Below are 20,961 nucleotides of genomic sequence, written 5' to 3' on the forward strand. Positions count from 1 at the left end.
CTATCATTTCCAGAGTTTTTTTCCTCGAGCCTGAGGTGTCAGTTCCTTGCTTTTGTATATATCTTACAGTGAGGGTGGGGCACTTTATTAGATATCTCATCAGAGTAACATACAAATATTGAAATAAAAAACAAACCCAGGGCATTTACTGTTTGCACAGCATGTGGATCTATCATTTCCAGAGTTTTTTTCCTCGAGCCTGAGGTGTCAGTTTCTGCCAGATGTAGTTAAATTGCCATATTGGATACTGAAGAAAGATACATTCTCAATACAAGGGGAAAAGGAGTTTACTCTCTTTAGTTTTGAAGTGGTCTATGCTATCAGAGTGGTTTATGAAAGGAAGCCAGATGTTGTGATTTACTTTCTTCTATGGGCCCTTTGAGTGGAGGAGGGTTAGTCTGTCTTCCAGTAGGCTGTAATAATGCCCTGGCTACAAGCAGGTGGGAGTAATTGAATCTAACCTTTTTTGTGCGGTTTGGGGGAATAGACATGCACATAAACATTGTAAACAGATAGGAGGGAGAATAGGCCGGTCAAATTTTAGGCCTAAGAACCTTCAAATATCTCTTTAATCACTTGAGTGCTGCACAATATACCAGGTACAGCCCCATGTATCAGCTATGTATCACCTTCCGAAGCTCTGACATGGATGGAACATCTCATTCCAGTACACCGGGGTATAGCTGTGTGGGTGAAGGAAAGTATCCCATTTGGTAGAGATGTATGTGTGAGATGCTTGTAATTTAATTTTGCTAGTACGCTTGAATGAATGGTGACTAAATAAAGCATCTCATTTCAGAGTCCCTCTCTATGTGGGTGTGATTTCCTATTGAGATTTGTAATGTTTTTGTTCTGATGTCTGTGGGTGTGGGGATGCCTCAGTTTTAGGCCATTTGAACAAAATTCATTGTCCCCACACTCACGTTTTTAAGGAGGGGAGGAGGAAGTACCACTATTTCAAGTCGGGAGGGTTGTTAAACTAAGTTACAGGCAAAGTATCAGCCTTCACCTTGAACCTCCCCACAGCAAGCCTGCTTGCTAGGATCCGTGTGAAATGTCTATAGAAATGTATTGTGTGTAATTAAAGTCTTGCACTTCGTAAAGCATGGATTTAAAGACCCAGTTTTCATATGAAACTTTGGCAGAGAAATGAAGGACCTGTACTTGGGGTTAGAGTCAAGGGAGCTCTGGCAGATTGATCAATAACCAAGCACCAACTTCAGGTGATTTTTGCCATCTAGTGGCTGAAACCTTTTCCTGTTAACCAGGCTACAGACATGTACTAGAGATTTCATTCCTTGCAGTGTTTTTAAGAAAAGGAGTACTTGTGGCACCTTAGAGACTAACCAATTTCTTTGAGCAATGTCATGCACATTGTAGGGAGAGTGGTCACTTTGGATAAGCTATTACCAGCAGGAGAGTGAGTTTGTGTGTGTGGTTTTTGGAGGGGGGTGAGGGAGTGAGAGAACCTGGATTTGTGCAGGAAATGGCCCACCTTGATTATCATACACATTGTGAAGAGAGTGGTCACTTTGGATGGGCTATTACCAGTAGGAGAGTGAGTTTGTGTGTGTGGGGGGGGGGGGGGGGCGGAGGGTGAGAAAACCTGGATTTGTGCTGGAAATGGCCCAACTTGATGATCACTTTAGATATGCTATTACCAGCAGGACAGGGGTGGGAGGAGGTATTGTTTCATGGTCTCTGTGTGTATATAATGTCTTCTGCAGTTTCCACGGTATGCATCCGATGAAGTGAGCTGTAGCTCACGAAAGCTCATGCTCAAAGAAATTGGTTAGTCTCTAAGGTGCCACAAGTACTCCTTTTCTTTTTGCGAAGACAGACTAACACGGCTGTTACTCTGAAACCAGTATTTTTAAGACTTTTAAAAAATTCAGCACACGGTTGAAAGAAGTAAGTGTTTCCTGAAATATTTTGAAATGAGCATTAAAAAAGGAGCATTGCTTTTCCTGGGTACTTGCTCAGGAAGCAATCACCATATGCGTTTCTTTCCTAAATGAGCTTATACCTTGTGTGGAAATATGAAGATGCGGGATATGGACTTTCACTATAATTTATAATAATACCTGGTTCTTATATAGTGCTTGTCATCAAAGCGCTTTACAAAGAAATGAAGTGACTTGCCCACGGTCACACAGCAGATCAGTGGCTGAACCAGGAATAGAACCTAGGTCTCCTGAGTCCCACTCCAGTATTTTATACACTAAACAACACTGCTTCCCCTTGTAGCTTTCTTGACTGTATAGACATTGCAGGGATTGATCACTTGAAAACTGACCCTGGTTTTCTTCCATCAGGGCCTGTTCTCTTTGCTGTCCCCCCTCTCAAGGGTGGCCCTTGTTTGGTGACTAATTTCCCATGGACCACATGGAACTGCTGAGAAGAATTGGATCAGATTATAAATCTGTTTTCAAGCACTGATCATGCAAAGTATCCATCGATCAGAAGCAGGATTTTGTACTGGGATGTGGGATGGCGATCCTTAAAACTAAGCTCTGTCCCTTATTTGTCATATAGATGTCCTTTGTTTCCTTGAAGGTCAGGTGGCTGCTCTGCAGCCCTTCTACTCTCGTCCTTTTGCCTTATCTGCTGTTAAGCAGGGAGAGAGAGAGAATGCTTTATAGACCTAGCCTGCACTAGCAAAAGTGCAGCTGCACCAGCGCTAGCAGCAATGTGCTTTCGAGGGGACTCAGGATGCTTTCACCACTGTGTCATGAAAGCCTGGCTTCATGATAGAGTGGGTAAAATCGCCTGCATCCTGTCAGTGCTGGTGTTTGCACCCTTGTTAGTACCAGTGCACGCTGCTGTGAAACAGCTACAAAACCTTCTAGTGTATACTAGACGCACTTCCTGTCGCTAGCAACCCATCTCTCTGCTTAGCTTCTCCCGAAGCTGCAACCTCTCACTCTTTCTGCTCCACATTCTTTTCTCTATATCCACTAACAGTTTTTGTCTGTGTTGTGTTTTACCCCTGCCTGCCCACTGAAGTGTGTTCAGCTGCATGTGAATCAACTGTGGCTCAAAGCCCCAGTTCCCTTCCTCACTTGTTAAAGGAACAGTATATCTCAAGAAATGCTGGATTCAGACGTGGTTTCAACTGAAAAGTGTAATGTTTGCTGCGTCAGTTTGAGTTTTTCTGAATGTCTTGTCCCCTCCCTGAAGCTCAGAATAGTCTAACTCAGTAATTTATGAAGTCCCTTTACTACTGATGTACAGGAAGATACGAGTGACTCTTCTGACAGGAAAACCACAGCTTATTTTTTCCTTCGCTTAGCAAATAGGCGTGGAAAATACCACCATCTCAATCTTATTTCTTATAAATAACAGCAACACAATGCACCATGTTCTCTTTATAAAAAGTGTGACCTTTTTAAAATGGAGAGTGAGAGACTATGGCCTCTACTATGCACTCTTCAGCCCTAAGGAGAACACTCCCCACTGGCTGTGTGTACTCTCTGCCCCGGGGTGAAAGTAACTTCACAGATTTACCAGTACACAGAGCAGCCGGGATCCTGGGCAAGGTGGGGGGGGCAGCTCTGGGCCGAAGGGGCAGGGCTGGGGCCAGACTCCCCAAGCCAGCCCTTCAGCACTGCCCAGCCCGCGGCGCCTGGGGCTCCAGTGGCAATTTAAAGGGCCCGGGACTCTGGCTGCTGCTGAGAGCCCTGGGCCCTTTTAATCGCCAAGACCCAGGGCAGCTGCCCCTTTTGCCCCCTCACCCCCCAACAGCAGCCCTGCTGGTACAGTCAGCTGTGTACCAGCAGCCACCTTTCTTACCGGTATGCCGTACTGGACCATAGCGGCTTACTTTTACCTCTGTGTCCCAGGTGAATTAGTCCCACCTACATATCTGGAGACCAGTTAAATATCAATCCCCTCTCTTCCTTCCATGGCCATGGTTAACATCTGGCTTGGTTCTAAACTACCAGTATTTGGACTAAACTAGGTTTTAATTCATAGATTCCAAGGCCAGAAGCTGTCACCTCCCGTCTAACACAGGCCATAGAACTTCCCCAAAATAATTCCTAGAGCAGATCTTTTAGAAAACATGCAGTCTTTATTTTAAAATTGCCAGTGATGGAGAATCCACCATGATCCTTGGTAAATTGTTCCAGTGGTTAATTACCCTCCCTGTTAAAAACCTATGCAGTATTTCCAGTCTGAATTTGTCAAGCATCCGGCTAATGGATCATTTTGTTCTTTTCTCTGCTAGACTGAAGACCTATTTTTAAATATTTTTTCCCCATGTAGGTACTTATAAACTGTGATCAAATCACGCCTTAGCCTTCTCTTTGTTAAGCTCAGTAGAACGAGTTCTTTGAGGCTATCACTATAAAGCATGTTTTCTAACCTTTTAATCATTCTCTTGGCTCTTCTCTAAACCCTCTCCAGTTTACCAACATCCTTCTTGAATTGTGGATGCCAGAACTGGACACAGTATTCCAGCAGCAGTTGCACCAATATCAAATTAAGAGGTAAAATAACCTCTCCACTCCCATTTAAGATTTCCCTGTTTTATCCCTCCAAGGACTGCATTATCTTTTTGGCCACAGCATCACACTGGGAGCTTGCATTCAGCTGATTATCCACCACAACCCCAAAATCTTTTTCAGAGTCACTCTCACCAGAATAGAGTCCCTCATCATGTAAGTGTGGTCTACAATCTTTGTTCCTAGGGGTATAAATTTAGCCATATTAAAATATATCACTTGCTTGGGCCCAGCTTACTGAGCAATCCAGATTGCTCTGTGTCAGTGACCTGTCCTTGTCCTTATTTACCAGTCCCCAATTTTTGTGTCATCTGCAACGTTTATCCAGCAGATTCTCATGGCTGTGTTGTAGCAGAAGTGGTGAGTAGAATGGACTTTCACTTTGAATGGTTCCTAACAAGTTGTCTTCCCTCAACAAAAGTCAGTAATGGGACAATTTAGGTTTCTTGAACCCCTCAAAATTGCATCTTCCAATCTCATTTATGGTCGGCCTCATGCTCTACTTCAGTCAACATCAGCTGTATAAGTCTCTTGTAAAAATGTAGCTTCTTCTGCATGTTGGATGTGACCCCACCATTGTAGTCATCTTGGTCTCAACTGCTGCAAGACTATCTAAGTATCTCATCATTTGTGATTAAATCAAACCAATGGATGTTAAGAATATTCTGTAACTTTTGACATTGAAAACTATTTAGTTCCCTCTCCAACCATGTTTCTGCTCCATATAATAGAGTTTTCATCTCTACTGCACTGAACATTCATATATTAGTTGTCACACAAACATCCCACCCAATGCTTAATTTGTGCCAGGGCTGAGCCCTGGCACCTCTTGGCTTGGCAGTTCATAGCCTTTCACCTCCAGGCTTGCCGCATCAATTATGAAAGTAAAAAAAACTGCTTGAGCCCCAGCACCTAAATGCTTTGAGCCCTGGCACCTCTTTCATTACAAATTAAGCACTGATCCCACCACCCAAACAGAGGCCTGTGAAGATGCTGCAATGCCACTGACGCAAAACCAATCCGATGTGCGACTTTTTTGGGTAAGGAAGTCCTGCTGTCAAATAACTATCCAGATAGATAATGACATTGAATGGGTGAATAGTTTTGCCAGTTATATGCAGCATTGGCAGGTTATTGGTTTCTGTTTTATAGGAGGCATGCATAACTTGGTTTTATCACCACTGAACTTAAGTCCCATAGATTCTGCAGTTTTTTGCAACTCTTCCAACATTAGCTGTTGTTGGTCAATAGTCCCTCCAAGTAAAGCATCATCATCCGCATACTCGAGATCCTCTAAAGATGAATCTTTAAATTTCATGCCTCCTACTTTGGCCTCAGTCAGCTTTGTAATCAGATAGTTGATCTTTATCAGTGATGATTTTAAGTTTTCTTCCAGGTAACTGATGAAAATGTTAAATAGTAACATTTAACAGCAACTGACAAGAATGACCCTCATTTGTGTGACTTCATTGAAACTCCAAGAACCGATCCTTGCTGGACCCAGCTGGAAACACACCTGTTCAGTGATGATTCCCTGTTTACAGTTACATTTTGAGACCTATCAGTTAGCCAATTTTTAATCCATTTAATATGTGCCATGTTAATTTGATATTGGTCTACTCTTTTAATCAGAACACCATGAGATACCAAGTCAAATCCCTTACAGAAGTCTATAAGTTTATTATTATATCACTTCAACACTATTATCTTTAATCAAACTTGTAATCTCATAAAAAATCATTAGTTTGACAGGATCTATTTTCCATAAATCCATTTTGACTGGTATTAATTGTATTACTCACCTTTAATTCTTTATTAATCGAGTCCAATATCAGCAGTACATTATCTTGCCTGCAATCAATGTCAGATTGACAGACCTATAATTATCCAGGACATGCCATTTACCCTTTTTTAAATACTGCTACAACATTAGCTTTTTTCCAATATTTTGGAACTTCCCTAGTGTTCTTAGACTTGTTGAAAATCAACGTTAGCCATCCAGAAAGTTCCTCAGATAATTCCTTTAAAAAGTCTTGGATATAAACTACCTGGGCCTGCTGACTTAAAAATGTCTGACTTCAGTATCTGCTGTTTAACATCCTCACGAGATACTAGTGAAATGGAAGGAGTGATAGCCTCATCGTATGGTATGACTACAACATTCATTTTTTCTTCAATAAATATTTCTGTTTTGTATTTAACATTTCTGCCTCTTCTGAATTATTATTGATAATTCTACCATTTCCATCTAGTAATGAACCAATACCATTGTTAAGATTCTTTCTGTTTCTAATACACTTTAAAAACTCCTCCTAAATGTCTCTAACTCCGCTGGCAATAGATATCTCCTTGAGTCCCTTTGCTTCCCTTATCAATTTTTTACAATTCCTAGCTTCTGATTTATATTCATTACTATCACCTTCCCCTTTCTTCCATTTTTATTTATTTACTTTTTATAACTGCCTTCACTTCCCCTCTAAAGCAGGTCAGTTTTTAAACCAATACAGCCTTCTTCCTTGATTGTGGGATTGTGGCTTTTGGGGCCTCTAGTAAAGTGTTCTTAAACAATTCCCAACTATCATTTACATTTTTCTGGTTAAACTCTTCCCCTGCAGCTGAAGTGTTTTCAGGATTGTGAAACTGGCCCTCTTAAAGCCCCAAGTACATATGTTACTGGTCTGGACTTTATTCTGTTTGCACTTTACAAATGTGATCAAGTCATGATCAACTGTGCCTAAGCTACCATTTTTAGTTCTGTGATCAATTCCTCCTTATCTGTCAAAACAAGGTCAAATATAGAATTTTCTTAAGAAACTATCATCTATAATATTTAGAAATTCCAAGGATGTTTTAATACTGGCAGCATTTGACTTCCAACATATGTCATTCAAACTGAAGTCCCCCTTGATCATGCAGCTTTTGTTCCTACCCATTATAAATAGGTGCACAAGGAAGTGGTCATCCTGTTCCCTAGTGTAGTTTGGTGGTCTGTAGCAGACAACAACTAATACCCCATCTTGTGCTTTATTTGTTAGGACATTGATCCATATTTGGTCAAGGTCATTTCCTTGTGAGTTGCCAGTGACTCGGAAACAGGTAATGCCATTTTTGACATAGTGCCACTCCCTTCCCCCCCCCCCTTTTTCCAACATGATCCTTCCTAAATAGGTTATAACCATTGATTTTAACATTCCAGTCATGTAACTCATCCCACCAGGTTTCAGTAACACCAGGTAAATCAAATTTGTGCTCATAAATAAGCAAATCCAATTCCTTTTGTTTGTTACCCAGGATCTTGCAATTGGCTTACATAGACAATTAAAGAATTTTTTCGCTTCATGTCCTTCAGTTCCTTGGCTTAATTTTGTTCTCAACAGTCATGGTATTCTTTTGCAAAGTCTAATGCTGTAGCATGGTTTGGGAAATGAGTTAAAAGGCTGTTTGTTTTGTCCTATGTATTATGAATCTGGAGCTATGTCTACACTGCAAAAAGAGGTGTGTTTTTACCTAGTAATAGTTATCTTGAGGTCAGGTCTACACTTTTTCTGGTATAATAATGTCAGGGGTGTGATTATTTGTATGCAATTTTTATATCCGCAAAAGCCTTAACATACAGCCAAATATACCAGCAAAACCCCCTTTTGATGGTACACCTCAGGAAACTGGTATAAGCACAGTTCTGCCAGTATAAGCTGTGTTTATACTAAGAGGGTTTCCCAGTGTAGCTATACTAGCAAACCTTTTCTAGTGTACACTAGATCCTACTGGGGACAAGGCACAGAAAACTTTTATTTCCGTGCAGCTAGTTGAGGTCAACCCTATATCCCGCACCTGGGATTGACCAAGCTACGCCAGGTTAAAAACTATGTTGGGGGAATGCCATATTGCAACTAGGCCCCCAATAGGGGAGCTTAGTCAGGACCAAATCTGATGTCAGGTTAGAACAGGGGTAGGCAACCTAGGGCACGCGTGCCAAAGGCGACACGTGAGCTGATTTTCAGTGGCACTCAAACAGCCCGGGTCCTGGCCACCGGTCCTGGGGGCTCTGCATTTTAATTTCATTTTAAATGAAGCTTCTTAAACATTTTAAAAACCTTATTTTACTTTACATACAACAATAGTTTAGTTATATATTACAGACTTATAGAAAGAGATCTTCTAAAAACGTTAAAATGTATTACCGGCACACGAAACCTTAAATTAGAGTGAATAAATGAAGACTCGGCACACCACTTCTGAAAGGTTGCCGACCCCTGGGTTAGAACATACAATTAAAAAATTTGGAGACCAACTTTGCTAGTTCCTTTAGGTGTATTATGATCCATCATAAATTTAGCAAAGACTTTGCTTCTGATGCCATGATGCTTAGTTGTATGCGAAGTATAAGAAAATACAAACACCCTCAGAATCACTTATAACATTTGTATCATAAAGTTGAAAACAAAATAAAGCAAGTAACATAATGGCTTTAAACATATAACTAAGGTTTTTAACTCATTTTTATTTAGGTAGGTGGTAAATCCATTCATCAAACCCATAATGAGAGCCATGAAAATATAGGTTAGTTGAAAGTCCACAACTTTTCAACAGGTAACTGTGACTGAAAAAGTACACTTCATTCCTTAGTCTCTCCAACAAGACCCATATTCCTACACCAGCCTAACAAAATCTAAACTACAAAGGGACCTACACAGTATAACCACTTCTGCCCTCTATCGTCTGACAGCTTCTCACTGCCTCATTTCATGTCAATTCTAATCTAGTTATAGATCCTATAATGGGATCCATGTGCATGGTCCCTTACTCTTTCATAGAGTCTTGCTGACTTCAAAGTACAATGTGCAGACACTTTCAAAGATCAGGGCCTTAGAGTGGAGAACAAGAGCTCTGCTGTAAAGTGACCATGCAGGAAAGCAACTTTTCAAATGATTTGAGCTGCAAATCAAAGAGCAACTTGTTGATGTGCACAATACAGAAAAATTCAACATGACCTGTACTGTTCTATATGTATGTTCTTATACTGTGCTTATCAACGAAGTATCTGAGCTCCTTCCTTTATTCACCATGTATAAATATAGCACATCTTTCAAAGTCTGTTATGAATTTTGCTTTGTATTTGAGAGACTCGAGTATATGCTCAGTGCAGGACTCTCAGTATTTTAAGCACTGCAGAGAAATGCATGGCAGATGTGGGTTTGCAGAAGAGGATGGCAGAATGGGACGGGGGGAGGAAAAAAGAGGGGAGATAGCGTACATGAGAAGAGACAAGGAAAGGAGAAGCAGAGGCAGGCAAAGAATAAAAATAAAATAAGCTAACCTGCTAGAAAAGGCAGGGCTTAACCCGCTTCTGCTTCTTCTTTATTATAGGACAACTCCCCACTTTAGCTGGAGTTGTGAATGCTCAGCACGTCTGAAAATCAGGCTCTCCAACTCATTTGCTGAGTGTAACTCTGTGGTCCTGAGGAGCCGGGGAATACTCCTGAGTTCAAGCATGGATCCACTTTGCAGCACAAAAGGACTGTTTCCCTTAAACCTCAAAGGGCACATGTTTGGCTGTGAATCAGCCATAACGTGCCAAGGCACCATCACTGTGCACGTCACCCAACCAGGACAAGGGCAATCTAGCCTGGTGGTCGTGGTGAGCGTCAGGAATCAAGGACTAGGGTCAGAAGCTGGAGCCAAGGGTCAAGCAGTAGGTCAGGAGCTAGATACCAGAGTCAAGTCTATCAAGCTGGAGTCAGTAATCAGAGCCAAGGGTCAAACCAGAGGTCAGGAACTGGAGCAAGCAGAGTAGCAGGCAAGGAGGATTCAAGGCAGAGGAAGGACAGAAGCAAGGCTGGATGCAAGCATCTAGGACCAGGTAACACAAGAGCAGGCACAGTGGTGGGCATGAGCATTGAGCAGCCAGCAAGCTGCTGCTGATTTACAAGCCGGCCTGCTGGCCCTTCTAGCCAATCAGGTAGCCTGCAGCAGGCCAGCTGTAGTGATGAGGCTGCCTGGAGACTAGCTCTACTGCACGCCCTGAGTCCTAACAGCAAACCACCATTGAGCACTTGCAAACTCAGTGTAGCTTGTTATTCAGTTGAAAAGCCTTGCTGTTTTTAAAAACCTTTGGGGACATCCTTTCCCACTTGTGTGAAACGTACGGATGTTTTTCATATCTTTGCCACTTTTGCCCAAATATGACAATCTGGTCTCTCAGGCTTCAGAGCGATGTTCAAGTCCAAAGCCAGGAGAAAGTTAAAAGTCCTAAACCCGTCCTCTCTCCTCCCCAGTCTAACATTCATGCAGATGAGACTTTGACTACAATTTTAGGTTGCAGCCATGCAAATATCTCAAGCTTTATTTTAATTAAAAGCTCTGAAAACCTTGACCATACTTGCATTGATATACCCTACTCCTCCCTTTGAAGTTCTTGTCTGGTGGCCTCTTTTTCCAGTTCTTTCACTAGGGCCTCCCAAACCCCTGCATCCCAAATGCACCAATGATGGGAGGTCCCAAAGTACACTAGAGGATAAAGGTGATTAAAATATAAGGGGAGGCCAGCCAGTCTCTCCACTCCTTCCCTGTCATAAGACCCAAGGTGGACAGTTGGGATTCTAGGGTGAACATGCTTGGAGAAAAGCCCATTGTAAGGGAGATGGGCTCAGTCTTCTGTTTCCTTTAATGTGTTGTAACAAATTAGCCAGTGCCCTGGCTAAAGCCCCCACCCAACCAATGAGTTAAATTTGGACTACAAGGCTAGAGAGGGATACACTCACTCCACCCCAAATCGGAAGTAGCTTCCACAGCTGCAGAGCTCCAAGAACAAGCAGCTACAGTGCCTAAATTTGCCTGGATCAGGCTATCTGTATAAAATAACTTTGTGCAGCTGAACATTAGCCAACAGTTTGAGAGGCTACTTATTATTTTTAAGAAGGAAACTGGACTGTTTGCTTGCTATTACCATGGTAACCAGCAGCAACTTCTCTTATACTAGGAAATGGAATTGCCACAGCAGAGCCCCCTCAGATCTCTGACTGCGAGAGGCTTCACGATTAGTGTAGGCCAGACATGGCCATCTTCAGTACCAGTTCACAAAGAGTGATTGGCACTTCCTGGAGAGCATTCCCACGTAGGCCAAGTCTCAACTGTGCTTTCTGAACTAGTGTTGAAAATGTTTTTGTTTCTCCTTCATTGACATAAATACTGAAGTCAGTACCAGAACAGGATAATCTACTGATAAAAGCCACTGTTCAGGGTGCTACTGCCAATGGGGATAAAGATGGAGACACCATGTTTTCATCTTCTTGTTGCTTAACCGGTTTTGTTACTAAAATCCTGTTTAGCTCGCTGAGTGCCTGTAGTCAGATCTCATTCAACATTGGTGCTTTATTATATGGTTGCCCCCCTGCCAATCAGTAGCAGATGTTTGGGAGCAGGGGAGGAGGAGGGGAGAGAGGCTTACAGATCAGTTTCCCAATGGAGGAGAAATCAGTGATGTGGAGTCTGGGGAAATTCTAAATATGGCTTGTCTTATTGAGACATATACACCAGCCCTGGGACAGAAGTGGTCACAAACTGTATGCAGGTTCTCTCTTCTTCCAGGGATCATTTTAACGCCAATGCCAAGGTCCCAGGGAGTAACTGCCACAAGAATTAATTCTAATCAGACACCAATGCAGTGAGTACTCTTTGCTGCTGGCACAGCTGCTTCTACCTAGAATCTTGTGTTACCAAAACTAACAATGCACAGCATGTCTTCTTAAGACAGAACATCTGCTCTCACGCTAAGACACGAAACGTGGAAGACTGTATAACAGCACCACTTGGCGATAACTGCCATAACAACGTATTTGGGTACACACAAAGCAGTGGGAAAAGCTACAGGGTTGTGGTTGTATTTGAATAGATGGCTACACCTTCTCTTGGAGTCATGGAGCAGCAAGTGGCTGGTACACAAGTAGAAATAATTGGAGAGGGAAGCCAGACAGAGATTAGAGATGCAGGTTGCTAGGCCACTGGAAGAAAAGGACAATAATCTAGTTGAATAATAGCAGGGAGTGTTTAAAAAAGGGAATGATCTACAAGCAAATTCTTCTTTTCTGTTGATAACAGATCTACATTATTATGATTTATGTTCTTTCAGAGGTTTTGTACCTTTGTACAATTTTTATCATTTTGTTTAATTATTTCTACTACTGAAAATATAATAGCTTTAAAAAGTTGGTAAAATTGATCTGACAATTGTCACTATAATTCTTAACACGTGCACGGTGCTTTTAATCTTCAAAGGGCTTTCCCATCTCCACTGCACCCCTCTGAGCAGCAGGGAGGGGTCAGTGGGCCAGCAGGCCAAGTACTGATTTAAAGTTGTGGGGACCACAGAGAAAATGGCAGGTTTGCTAGGGAGGGGTGAGGTACTGTTATATTCCCAGCTTCTATTGCCACCCCCTTGGGGGCAGAGGTAAGGTTGTGCAGGGAGCATCAGCGTAACTCTGTGTTCCCAGCTTTTCAAACTGTTCTGTTCTGGAGGGGCAGGTGGAGCACAGAGCGCTGCTGAGTACCTGCAACTTTAACTCCATGTTAATGATGGTTTTCGTGGGTAAATTAGATTAGAACTTGTGTGGGAAAGGATTAGAACTTGGCATTTCCTGACTCCTATTGCCTGTGTTCAGACTGCATTCTTCTCCGGATTCATTTATAAATAATATTTTTGAACTAAAATTACATTTAAAAAGCTAATACTTTTTTTAAAAATCATCATACTTTCTGGCCTTGGTTATGGTAACTTTTCTGTTGTACAAATGGTGCCATTGAGTTATTAGTAATAACTCAACTAAGTTTATGTCAAAATTCCTCTTCCTACCATTTCCCCAAACATGGCTGCTTTCCTCATTGTACAGCCTTAGAATCCCCACTCAAGCCTTCTCACTGGCCAAGTAATTTGTTTGTGGTGAACCTGAAACAGCTATGATATTGAGTATCTAAGAAACCATTAGTTGTTACTTGTGATGCAGACTCCTGAACGAATACTGCTGCTAAACTCAGGCAAAAATGATTGAATGGGGTATTAGAAGGCAAGAACGTCTCCATTATCACTGGAGGCCAGGCCTTCGTTGTGTTGGATCCAATTTAGGAGAGGGGAACGTTTTAATTTTACCAGGGAATTATCACAGCAGACTGTCCTAGGCATGTGATGCACAGGCAGGCTGGTTTGGATAAAATACAAGTAACTTCATCCAAAACTTTACTGGAGGCTTGAAAGAGTTTGGTTACCCCTTAAGAGCTAGCCTTGAGTCTCTTCCTTTGGGGCTGAGTCTCTTCCTTTGGGGCCCAGTCTCTGCATGAATCTTTGGTTCTAAGGATCCATCTCTTGGCTGCTTGGTCCTCCCTCAAGCCTGAACTGGACAGCCAGCCATTTGACCAGTGAGTTGCCAGCCCTCCGCTCTCCCCTCTCCATGGCACACAACAGTTAGCTGCAGGCTGTACACCTAACAACCCAAGGTAGCTGTTGTAGAGAAGAGGCAGCTAGCTCATAAAGGTGAATCCTGGTGGCTGCTCCCTCTTGCCGGTGTTCACTGGTGCTGCTTAGTCTCCTGGCCTTACTCCTTTCCCGTCCCAGCTGGGCTGAGGTGAAGACCTGATCAGGCTTTCCTGTACTGCAGCTAGTTTATTCTTGCAGCTCTTCTTTAGTTCCCAGGCCACTTCTCCAGGTAGAGTGGACGTTAGAGAAGATCCCAGTCTCTAAGCTCCCTTGGGGGCAAGAAATGTGAAGTGCCCAGTGGCAACAATTGACTGTGAAGTTGGGCAGAACTGGTAGAATCGTAGAATCATCGATTTTAAGGTCAGCAGGGACCATTATGATCATCTAATCTGACCTCCTGCACAATGCAGGCCACAGAATCTTACCCATCAACTCCTGTAACAACCCCCTAACTTATGTCTGAGCTATTGAAGTCCTCAAATTGTGGTTTAAAGACTTCAAGGTTCAGAGAATCCTCCAGCAAGTGACCCGTGCCCCACACTGCAGAGGAAGGCGAAAAACCCCAATGGCCTCTGCCAATCTGCCCTGGAGGAAAATTCCTTCCCAACCCCAAATATGGCGATGAGCTAAACCCTGACCATGTGGGCAAGACTCACCAACCAGACACCCAGGAAAGAATTCTCTGTAATAACTCAGATCCCACCCCATCTAACATCCCATCGCAGGTCACTGGGCATATCCAGTGATGAGCTGCCAGAAGCTGAAGAACCGGTTCCTTCAGTCGCTCCGAGCCTTCGGCGGCACTTCGGTGGCATGTCCTCCAGTCGCTCCAGGTCAGACCCACCGCCGAAGTGCCACCGAAGGCCTAGAGCGAGTGAGTAAAAATTCACAGGAGAGCCTCCCAAGCCGACAGCTCAGGTGGGACGGACAGGACAGTCTGGTGGGCCGCATGTGGCCCGTGGGCCGGAGTTTGCACACCCCTTTAACAACCGGTTCTAAACCGGCTTCAAAATTTAACAACCGGTTCACACGAACCGGTGCAAACCAGCTCCAGCTCACCACTGGGCATATCTACCGCTAACAGTTGAAGATCAATTAATTGCCAAAATCAGGCTATCCCATCCTATCATCTCCTCCATAAACTTATCAAGCTTAGTCTTGAAGCCAGATATGTCTTTTGTCCCCACTGCTTCCCTTGGAAGGCCGTTCCAGAACTTCACTCCTCTGATGGTTAGAAACCTTTGTCTAATTTCAAGTCTAAACTTCCTGATGGCCAATTTATATCCATTTGTTCTTGTGTCCACATTGGTACTGAGCTTAAATAATTCTTCTCCCTCCATGGTATTTATCCCTCTGATATATTTATAGATAGCAATCATATCTCCTCTCAGCCTTCTTTTGGTTAGGCTAAACAAGCCAAGCTCTTTGAGTCTCCTTTCATAAGATAGGTTTTCCATTCTTCTGATCATCCTAGTTCACATTGGCATGGGCATTTGGGGGTCTATTAGGCTGTTTGCTGCATGTCACAGTTCTGCTTCTGTGATTTGGCAGATGCAATTGTGTCTGGGAGGAAGGTTCCCTTGGCTGCTTTTCTGTCTGCAGTGTAGGTCTGCCAGTGGTTCTTTGTCAGTAGGCCAACTGTTCTTGGACTGGGGCTGTGTAGGTTTTATGCCCCTTTTGCCTTCCTGCTTCATTTCATGTAAGTTCTTCAGAGAATCACTGTGACTTGTGGGAGCCATGGGGGTATTTTTCAACTAATTCATCAGTCACTTCAGTCAGCAGTTGTTGGTAATGTTCCATCAGATTTAACATCTTGGCCTTGCCATTGTTTGTCTGGGGCGTTCTGGATGTTCTCTGGGATTGGGTATTTATGGGGTTAAATTTTCCTCCCTTGTACCAACCTAAAAAACTAGGAGTAATGGGATGAAATTAAGAGAGGGAACTCTTAGGCTGAGTATCTGGAAAAGCTTCCTGACATTGATCTCTACTGGAATATGAAATAATCTCCCAAGAGAAGTGATGGAAAGCCCCTTCCCTAGAGACATTTAAAACTGGACTGGACAAAAGACTAGGGCACAATCTTGTACTGGCAGGAAGATAGACTGAGTGACCTGTGATGGGTTTTTGGTTTTGTTTTGTTTTTTTTTTTTCCATCTCTAGCTTTTATGATTCTATATATGGCATGACACAGGAAGTTCACTGAAGTGCTCTGCAAGAAAAACTGAAGCTGTTTTTCCTGCTAATTGTTGAATATGAGTCACAAATTCAAATGCTTAGCAAAATCCTTAGGTTACATTTCAGATTTACTGTTGCCCAGATGCAGCTTCAAAAGCTGCATTTGAACACGCCGAGACATTTTATTCCTGGTTCAGTCTAAATTTTGGAATACTATTGGGCGTGACCGGATGACACTATTTCAAATAGACTTAAAAGTTTTGTTTCATTTAATGGCTAGGCAATTAGAATGTGGAATGTGAGGTTAGTTGTGGTGCAGTTCTTTTAGAAACTTTTTGACTATCACTAGTATGTTTGTTTGCTCTCTGAGTCTCTCTGACTCTGTCTCAGCTTCTTAGGTGCAGAATTGCTGTCTCCAGCATATATCCAGGCAAGCAAACAAAAACATGACATGGTGTCAAAATATAGGCTATAAAAACTGTATATTATATTTTCATTAGTCATGCCATTATGTGCCATGCTTAGATCTCAGTTTTGTCTGGTTTATACCCCAATATCCTGAACAAGAGTCCCTTCTCAGTCAATCTGTGTAGCTCTTTAAACAATCAGAGAGGATACTGAGTGATGAAAGGTACTTTCTCTCCTTCTCAACACCAATATACCACTACATTGAGACATCTGGGACAATATGCATCATAGAGAAGAGAATCACTACCACTAGGCTGGCCATGGTTTTATAGAAACATTCCTCTTTAAATGAGCTTTTCAACACATTGTGCCAGTGTATTCACCTCTTTGTCCATGACAAAGTAATATAAATACCAGTGTAAAGTAGATATGGGCCTGAACCCAAGCCCTGGATATGAACATCCCCAAACTTTAGGGAAATTCAGATTCATATCCCAGTGCTGAAGCCTGCGCCCTATCTTTACATCAAATTTCCATAGGTTATCTACTGAAGTTGTAGAACAGCAGCCAAAGCCCTCCATTTCTCTATGCACGATCTCTGCTGGCCCTACTTTGCCAGGAAGGACATTTTGAAGAAATTTTCTTGTAAGTCCTGCACTTTTAAAAGGCATACAGATTTACTGGAGACGAAACAGTCCATCATTCATCCACTCTCTCAATTCTGAAACCACTAGTCTTTTTTTTTTCTTTTTTCATTTTCACTCTATGAAATGAACCATCAGAATGTTTAAAACCATCTTCAACGGAAATTGCAAGAAACTGATTTTCCCAGCCAAAAGAATTCTTCCATATTCCTTTTAACTTACTGGATTTTCTTACAGACCCACAGCAAAGGAAAGGGAGAGCATGTGAAGAAAAATAATGCCAGACATGTCCCTTAGTATGAGCCTCAAATCTTTCCGCAGCTTTTTACTAGGCTCATCTAAGAGTTCAAATTAATGGCCAGAGTCAAATTCAGCATTTCCCCATAGGCCCTTTAATCTGGCATATGTCACAGCATATGAGGGCCAGTGAAACAGGTGATTGATTGGTACTTGCATGCTGTGATGGTGCCCAGGAAATAATCCATGGGTTTGAGGTCAGATTTTCCATTAAAAACTAACAGAAATTCATATGCACATTGAGGGAAGTGAGTGATAAATTGACCAAACCAGTAGGATGCAATTAAGAAATCAGATCTGGGCTGGAGGGGGTGAGTGACCCTGGGGATCTTTAATGCAGGTTTGTATAGATTGGAGTCCACTCTTTCAGCCCTAACTACTGTGACCCCAAATCTTCATCCTCTTCCACCTTAATACGCCATTACTACTACTTATTACTTATGGCTGTAATGACAGGATGTCTCATTACTGCCGCGTCAATCAGTAATAGCATCAGTCTTGCAGCGCTGTTTAGGAAGTAGAATTCCCTGCCGACGCATACCTCTCCTCTTTCCCCGCATCTTATACATACTGCCAGCAAACAGTAGAGGGCATGGAGAAGCACCATGTGTTGTTTTAGCATGCTGCAGTACATTAATTAATAGATCTGAAGCGTGAAAGCCTTTCAAGTGGCTCTAGAACTTGGCCTATATTTCTAATATAAGCTTTACCAAGATTTCTAGATCTGCCCAAGTCCCAATCTCTCTTCCCTTTCATTCCTTCACAGACCAGTTGCAGAGGTCAGTAATACTGAAAAAAAACTTGTTCAGGAAACTCCCAGTAACAACTGCCATTTTATTACCAAGCTGCCAAGAGGGGCCAAATGGAGAAAGAATGCTTCATGAGATGAACTGAGCTTTACTGGATAATAAGGCTTCCCAATCCAACTGAAACGTTAGCTTAGTTCAGTGTGAAATGCACGTTCCTGACCCTTTCTACAGTGAAGCCATGTATCTGATATATCAAACAGGAGGCACTTTAATGCAACGAACTTGAAAAAGACTTACTTGATTTCGGTTTGTCCCCCTGCTTTTCGGGCAATTTGAACCAGCTCTTTCCCATATCTCTCTTCTGCTTGTGCCCTGTTAACAAAATTCCTTAGTTATTTTCTTCTGTTGAGGCTGGGCCCATGTTTGCAAGAATGCATTTGTAGCCGACTCTAAGATGCAAACAACTCGTTTGTAGCTATCTTTATTCTCTCTCCCCAGTGCTACTGCTATCAAAAGCTCATCTAAGAAGACACCCACTGATGTCCTCCTCTGACTTTGAAGAAGCTCTTACCTGTTTAAAGAGAATACATTTTTGTATTAAATTGGCTCTTCTGTTTTTGCTTGGCTCATAGTTGGGTGGAAAAGTTGGACGATAAGTGAGTGGCGTATGCTTGGTGTAAACAAGTAGAGTCCCCAGCAGGTGCCCTTTTGCACATAAGTCCCATTTTCACAAGTGACTTAAACACTTCGTATCAGAGTGGTAACCGTGTTAGTCTGTATCCATAAAAACAACGAGGAGTCTGATGGCACCTTAAAGACTACCAGATTTATTTGGGCATGAGTCATAGTCAGTGATTTTATCACAGCAGCTGTTGAAAGGGCCTTGTTGACACAACGGGTGCAATTTTGCCACCTATCTCAAATGCACACAAATTCTGTCCACAACGATCCTGTTCTATGCACAAGGATGGTATAAGATTACGGGGAGGATTAGGACAATGTTTCTTTGGGACAAACAGCAAACTTAACTCACTCATTTTACATAAATGCTATGCATGTAAGATTGTTAGGTCCTTCCATCCCTGTTCCTTTCAGTCTGGTTATGTCTTCAGGCTCTCTTCACAAAGGCTTAGAAACCTACCTTTTGTTTTAAATGAGAACTGCAGTTCTCCTTTATGGGGCCCAAACATTGATTCTATTAACAACTCCTGTAAGTCCCCTCCATCTTATCAGTAGTCTTGGTCAACCTATGGATAGATCCAGCACTATCAAACATGGGAATTCAAAAGTCATAAGTCATTCCCTCACCCCAGCCCCCAAAACCATGAGATTTAAAAAAAATGCATTTTGCCCTCTGATTTTAGGACCTTTAAAGGTTCAAATTCTGTGCAACAAATTCTGTGCAACATTAAAAAAACATGCATCTGAAGAAGTGGGTTTTTCACCCATGAAAACTTATGCCCAAATAATTCTTTAGTCCTTAAGGTGCCACCAGACTCGTCATTTTTAAAAAAAAAACACTTAGAAACCCAAGTTGCTTTTGGAAATGGGACTGAGGCTCCTAAGTCAATTGGGCACTTTTGAAAGTTATCTCCTTTATCCAAAAGGAATTCCCAGACAAGTGTATGGCTATTTGGCCTAACAGGCCCCATTAATCTTAGCCTCATTTCCCTGATTTGTCACTCTGTCCTTTGTTGTTTATCTGGCACAAGTAGTACACCAGGTGTTCTCCATATGGATTCAGACAAGTCCCTGCCACAATAAGATTATTTGATTGATTCTGTCTTTAAAGACACCTAGTTGCCTTTCAAATACTTCTCTGTACATACTTGCTGTGATAGGCCTTATTTTACAACCTGCTGCACTCGATTTCAGATTTTGAATACATTATTCTGCTGACATTTCACATCTTTACCAATGCCTTCTATGGTCTGCCCGTTTATTGCTGCAGTCCACCCCAAAGGTGAATGCCCTTTCAAAGTGGTGGTTGATGGGCACACTTGCGTATGTGCAAGTGGTTTTGGATCCTCTGGGACAAAAGGGAACTAAATATCAAGTATGGTCCCAGCAGCACTTCACTACCTTTGTTTAACACGGTAGATTTGCAAGAGATGCCTTCAAAGTGAAACTGACTAGACTACTTTAATTGGATAAAGTGAGAGGAAATGCAGAGTAAAGAGTGAAAAGTAAATTCATTTTTTATTTCTCTTTTAAAAATAAGAGATGGTGTCATTGCCCTAGATAAGGACTTCGGCTCCAATCCTCACCTGCGTTTGGGCTTTTTGCTCCACTGGAGCAGCAGCATAAAGCAGCCCCACAGCCAATGTATCCAGCCCTGGGATGATCACCCAAGTGTAGGCGAATCCTCAGGTAGCATAAAACTTGCATAGGGGCTCTATGCCAGAGGCCCCTCCTTGCATCTGGGGGAGGGGCATGGCTAGGGAAAAGGGTTGTAGCCAGGGCTCCCCAGTAATTCTCCACCTGCTGCAATGGCCCCTCGGGGCCAGACCTGCACAGGATCAGGGGAGTGTACAGCCATCTTTCTGCACATGCACCCTGGATGCACTGTGTGTTTTATGGCCCCAAATGAGGACTGGAACCACTTTATTATTTTTTAAGATATTAATTTTAACCTGGCCGTCTCTCTTTTTTAAATACAGAAAATATCTAAGTTTTCATTTGTAATTGCTGCCTTAATTCCACATACAGGAAATTGG

The 20,961-nt window shown here is 42.4% G+C and overlaps 1 protein-coding gene across 2 annotated transcripts in view; it reads right to left on the minus strand.

Moving 5' to 3' along the window:
- Positions 1-20,961, minus strand: part of PSTPIP1 (proline-serine-threonine phosphatase interacting protein 1) — a 96,601-nt gene that overhangs the window by 43,060 nt on the left and 32,580 nt on the right. For both annotated transcript variants that reach the window (XM_048867937.2, XM_048867935.2), the window contains exon 3: positions 18,542-18,616. In XM_048867937.2, coding sequence (XP_048723894.2) covers positions 18,542-18,616 — 75 coding nt within the window. The remainder of the gene's footprint in view (positions 1-18,541; positions 18,617-20,961) is intronic.

The sequence above is a fragment of the Caretta caretta genome, chromosome 10 (genome assembly GCF_965140235.1).
Source record: "Caretta caretta isolate rCarCar2 chromosome 10, rCarCar1.hap1, whole genome shotgun sequence".
Lineage (NCBI taxonomy): Eukaryota > Metazoa > Chordata > Testudines > Cheloniidae > Caretta > Caretta caretta.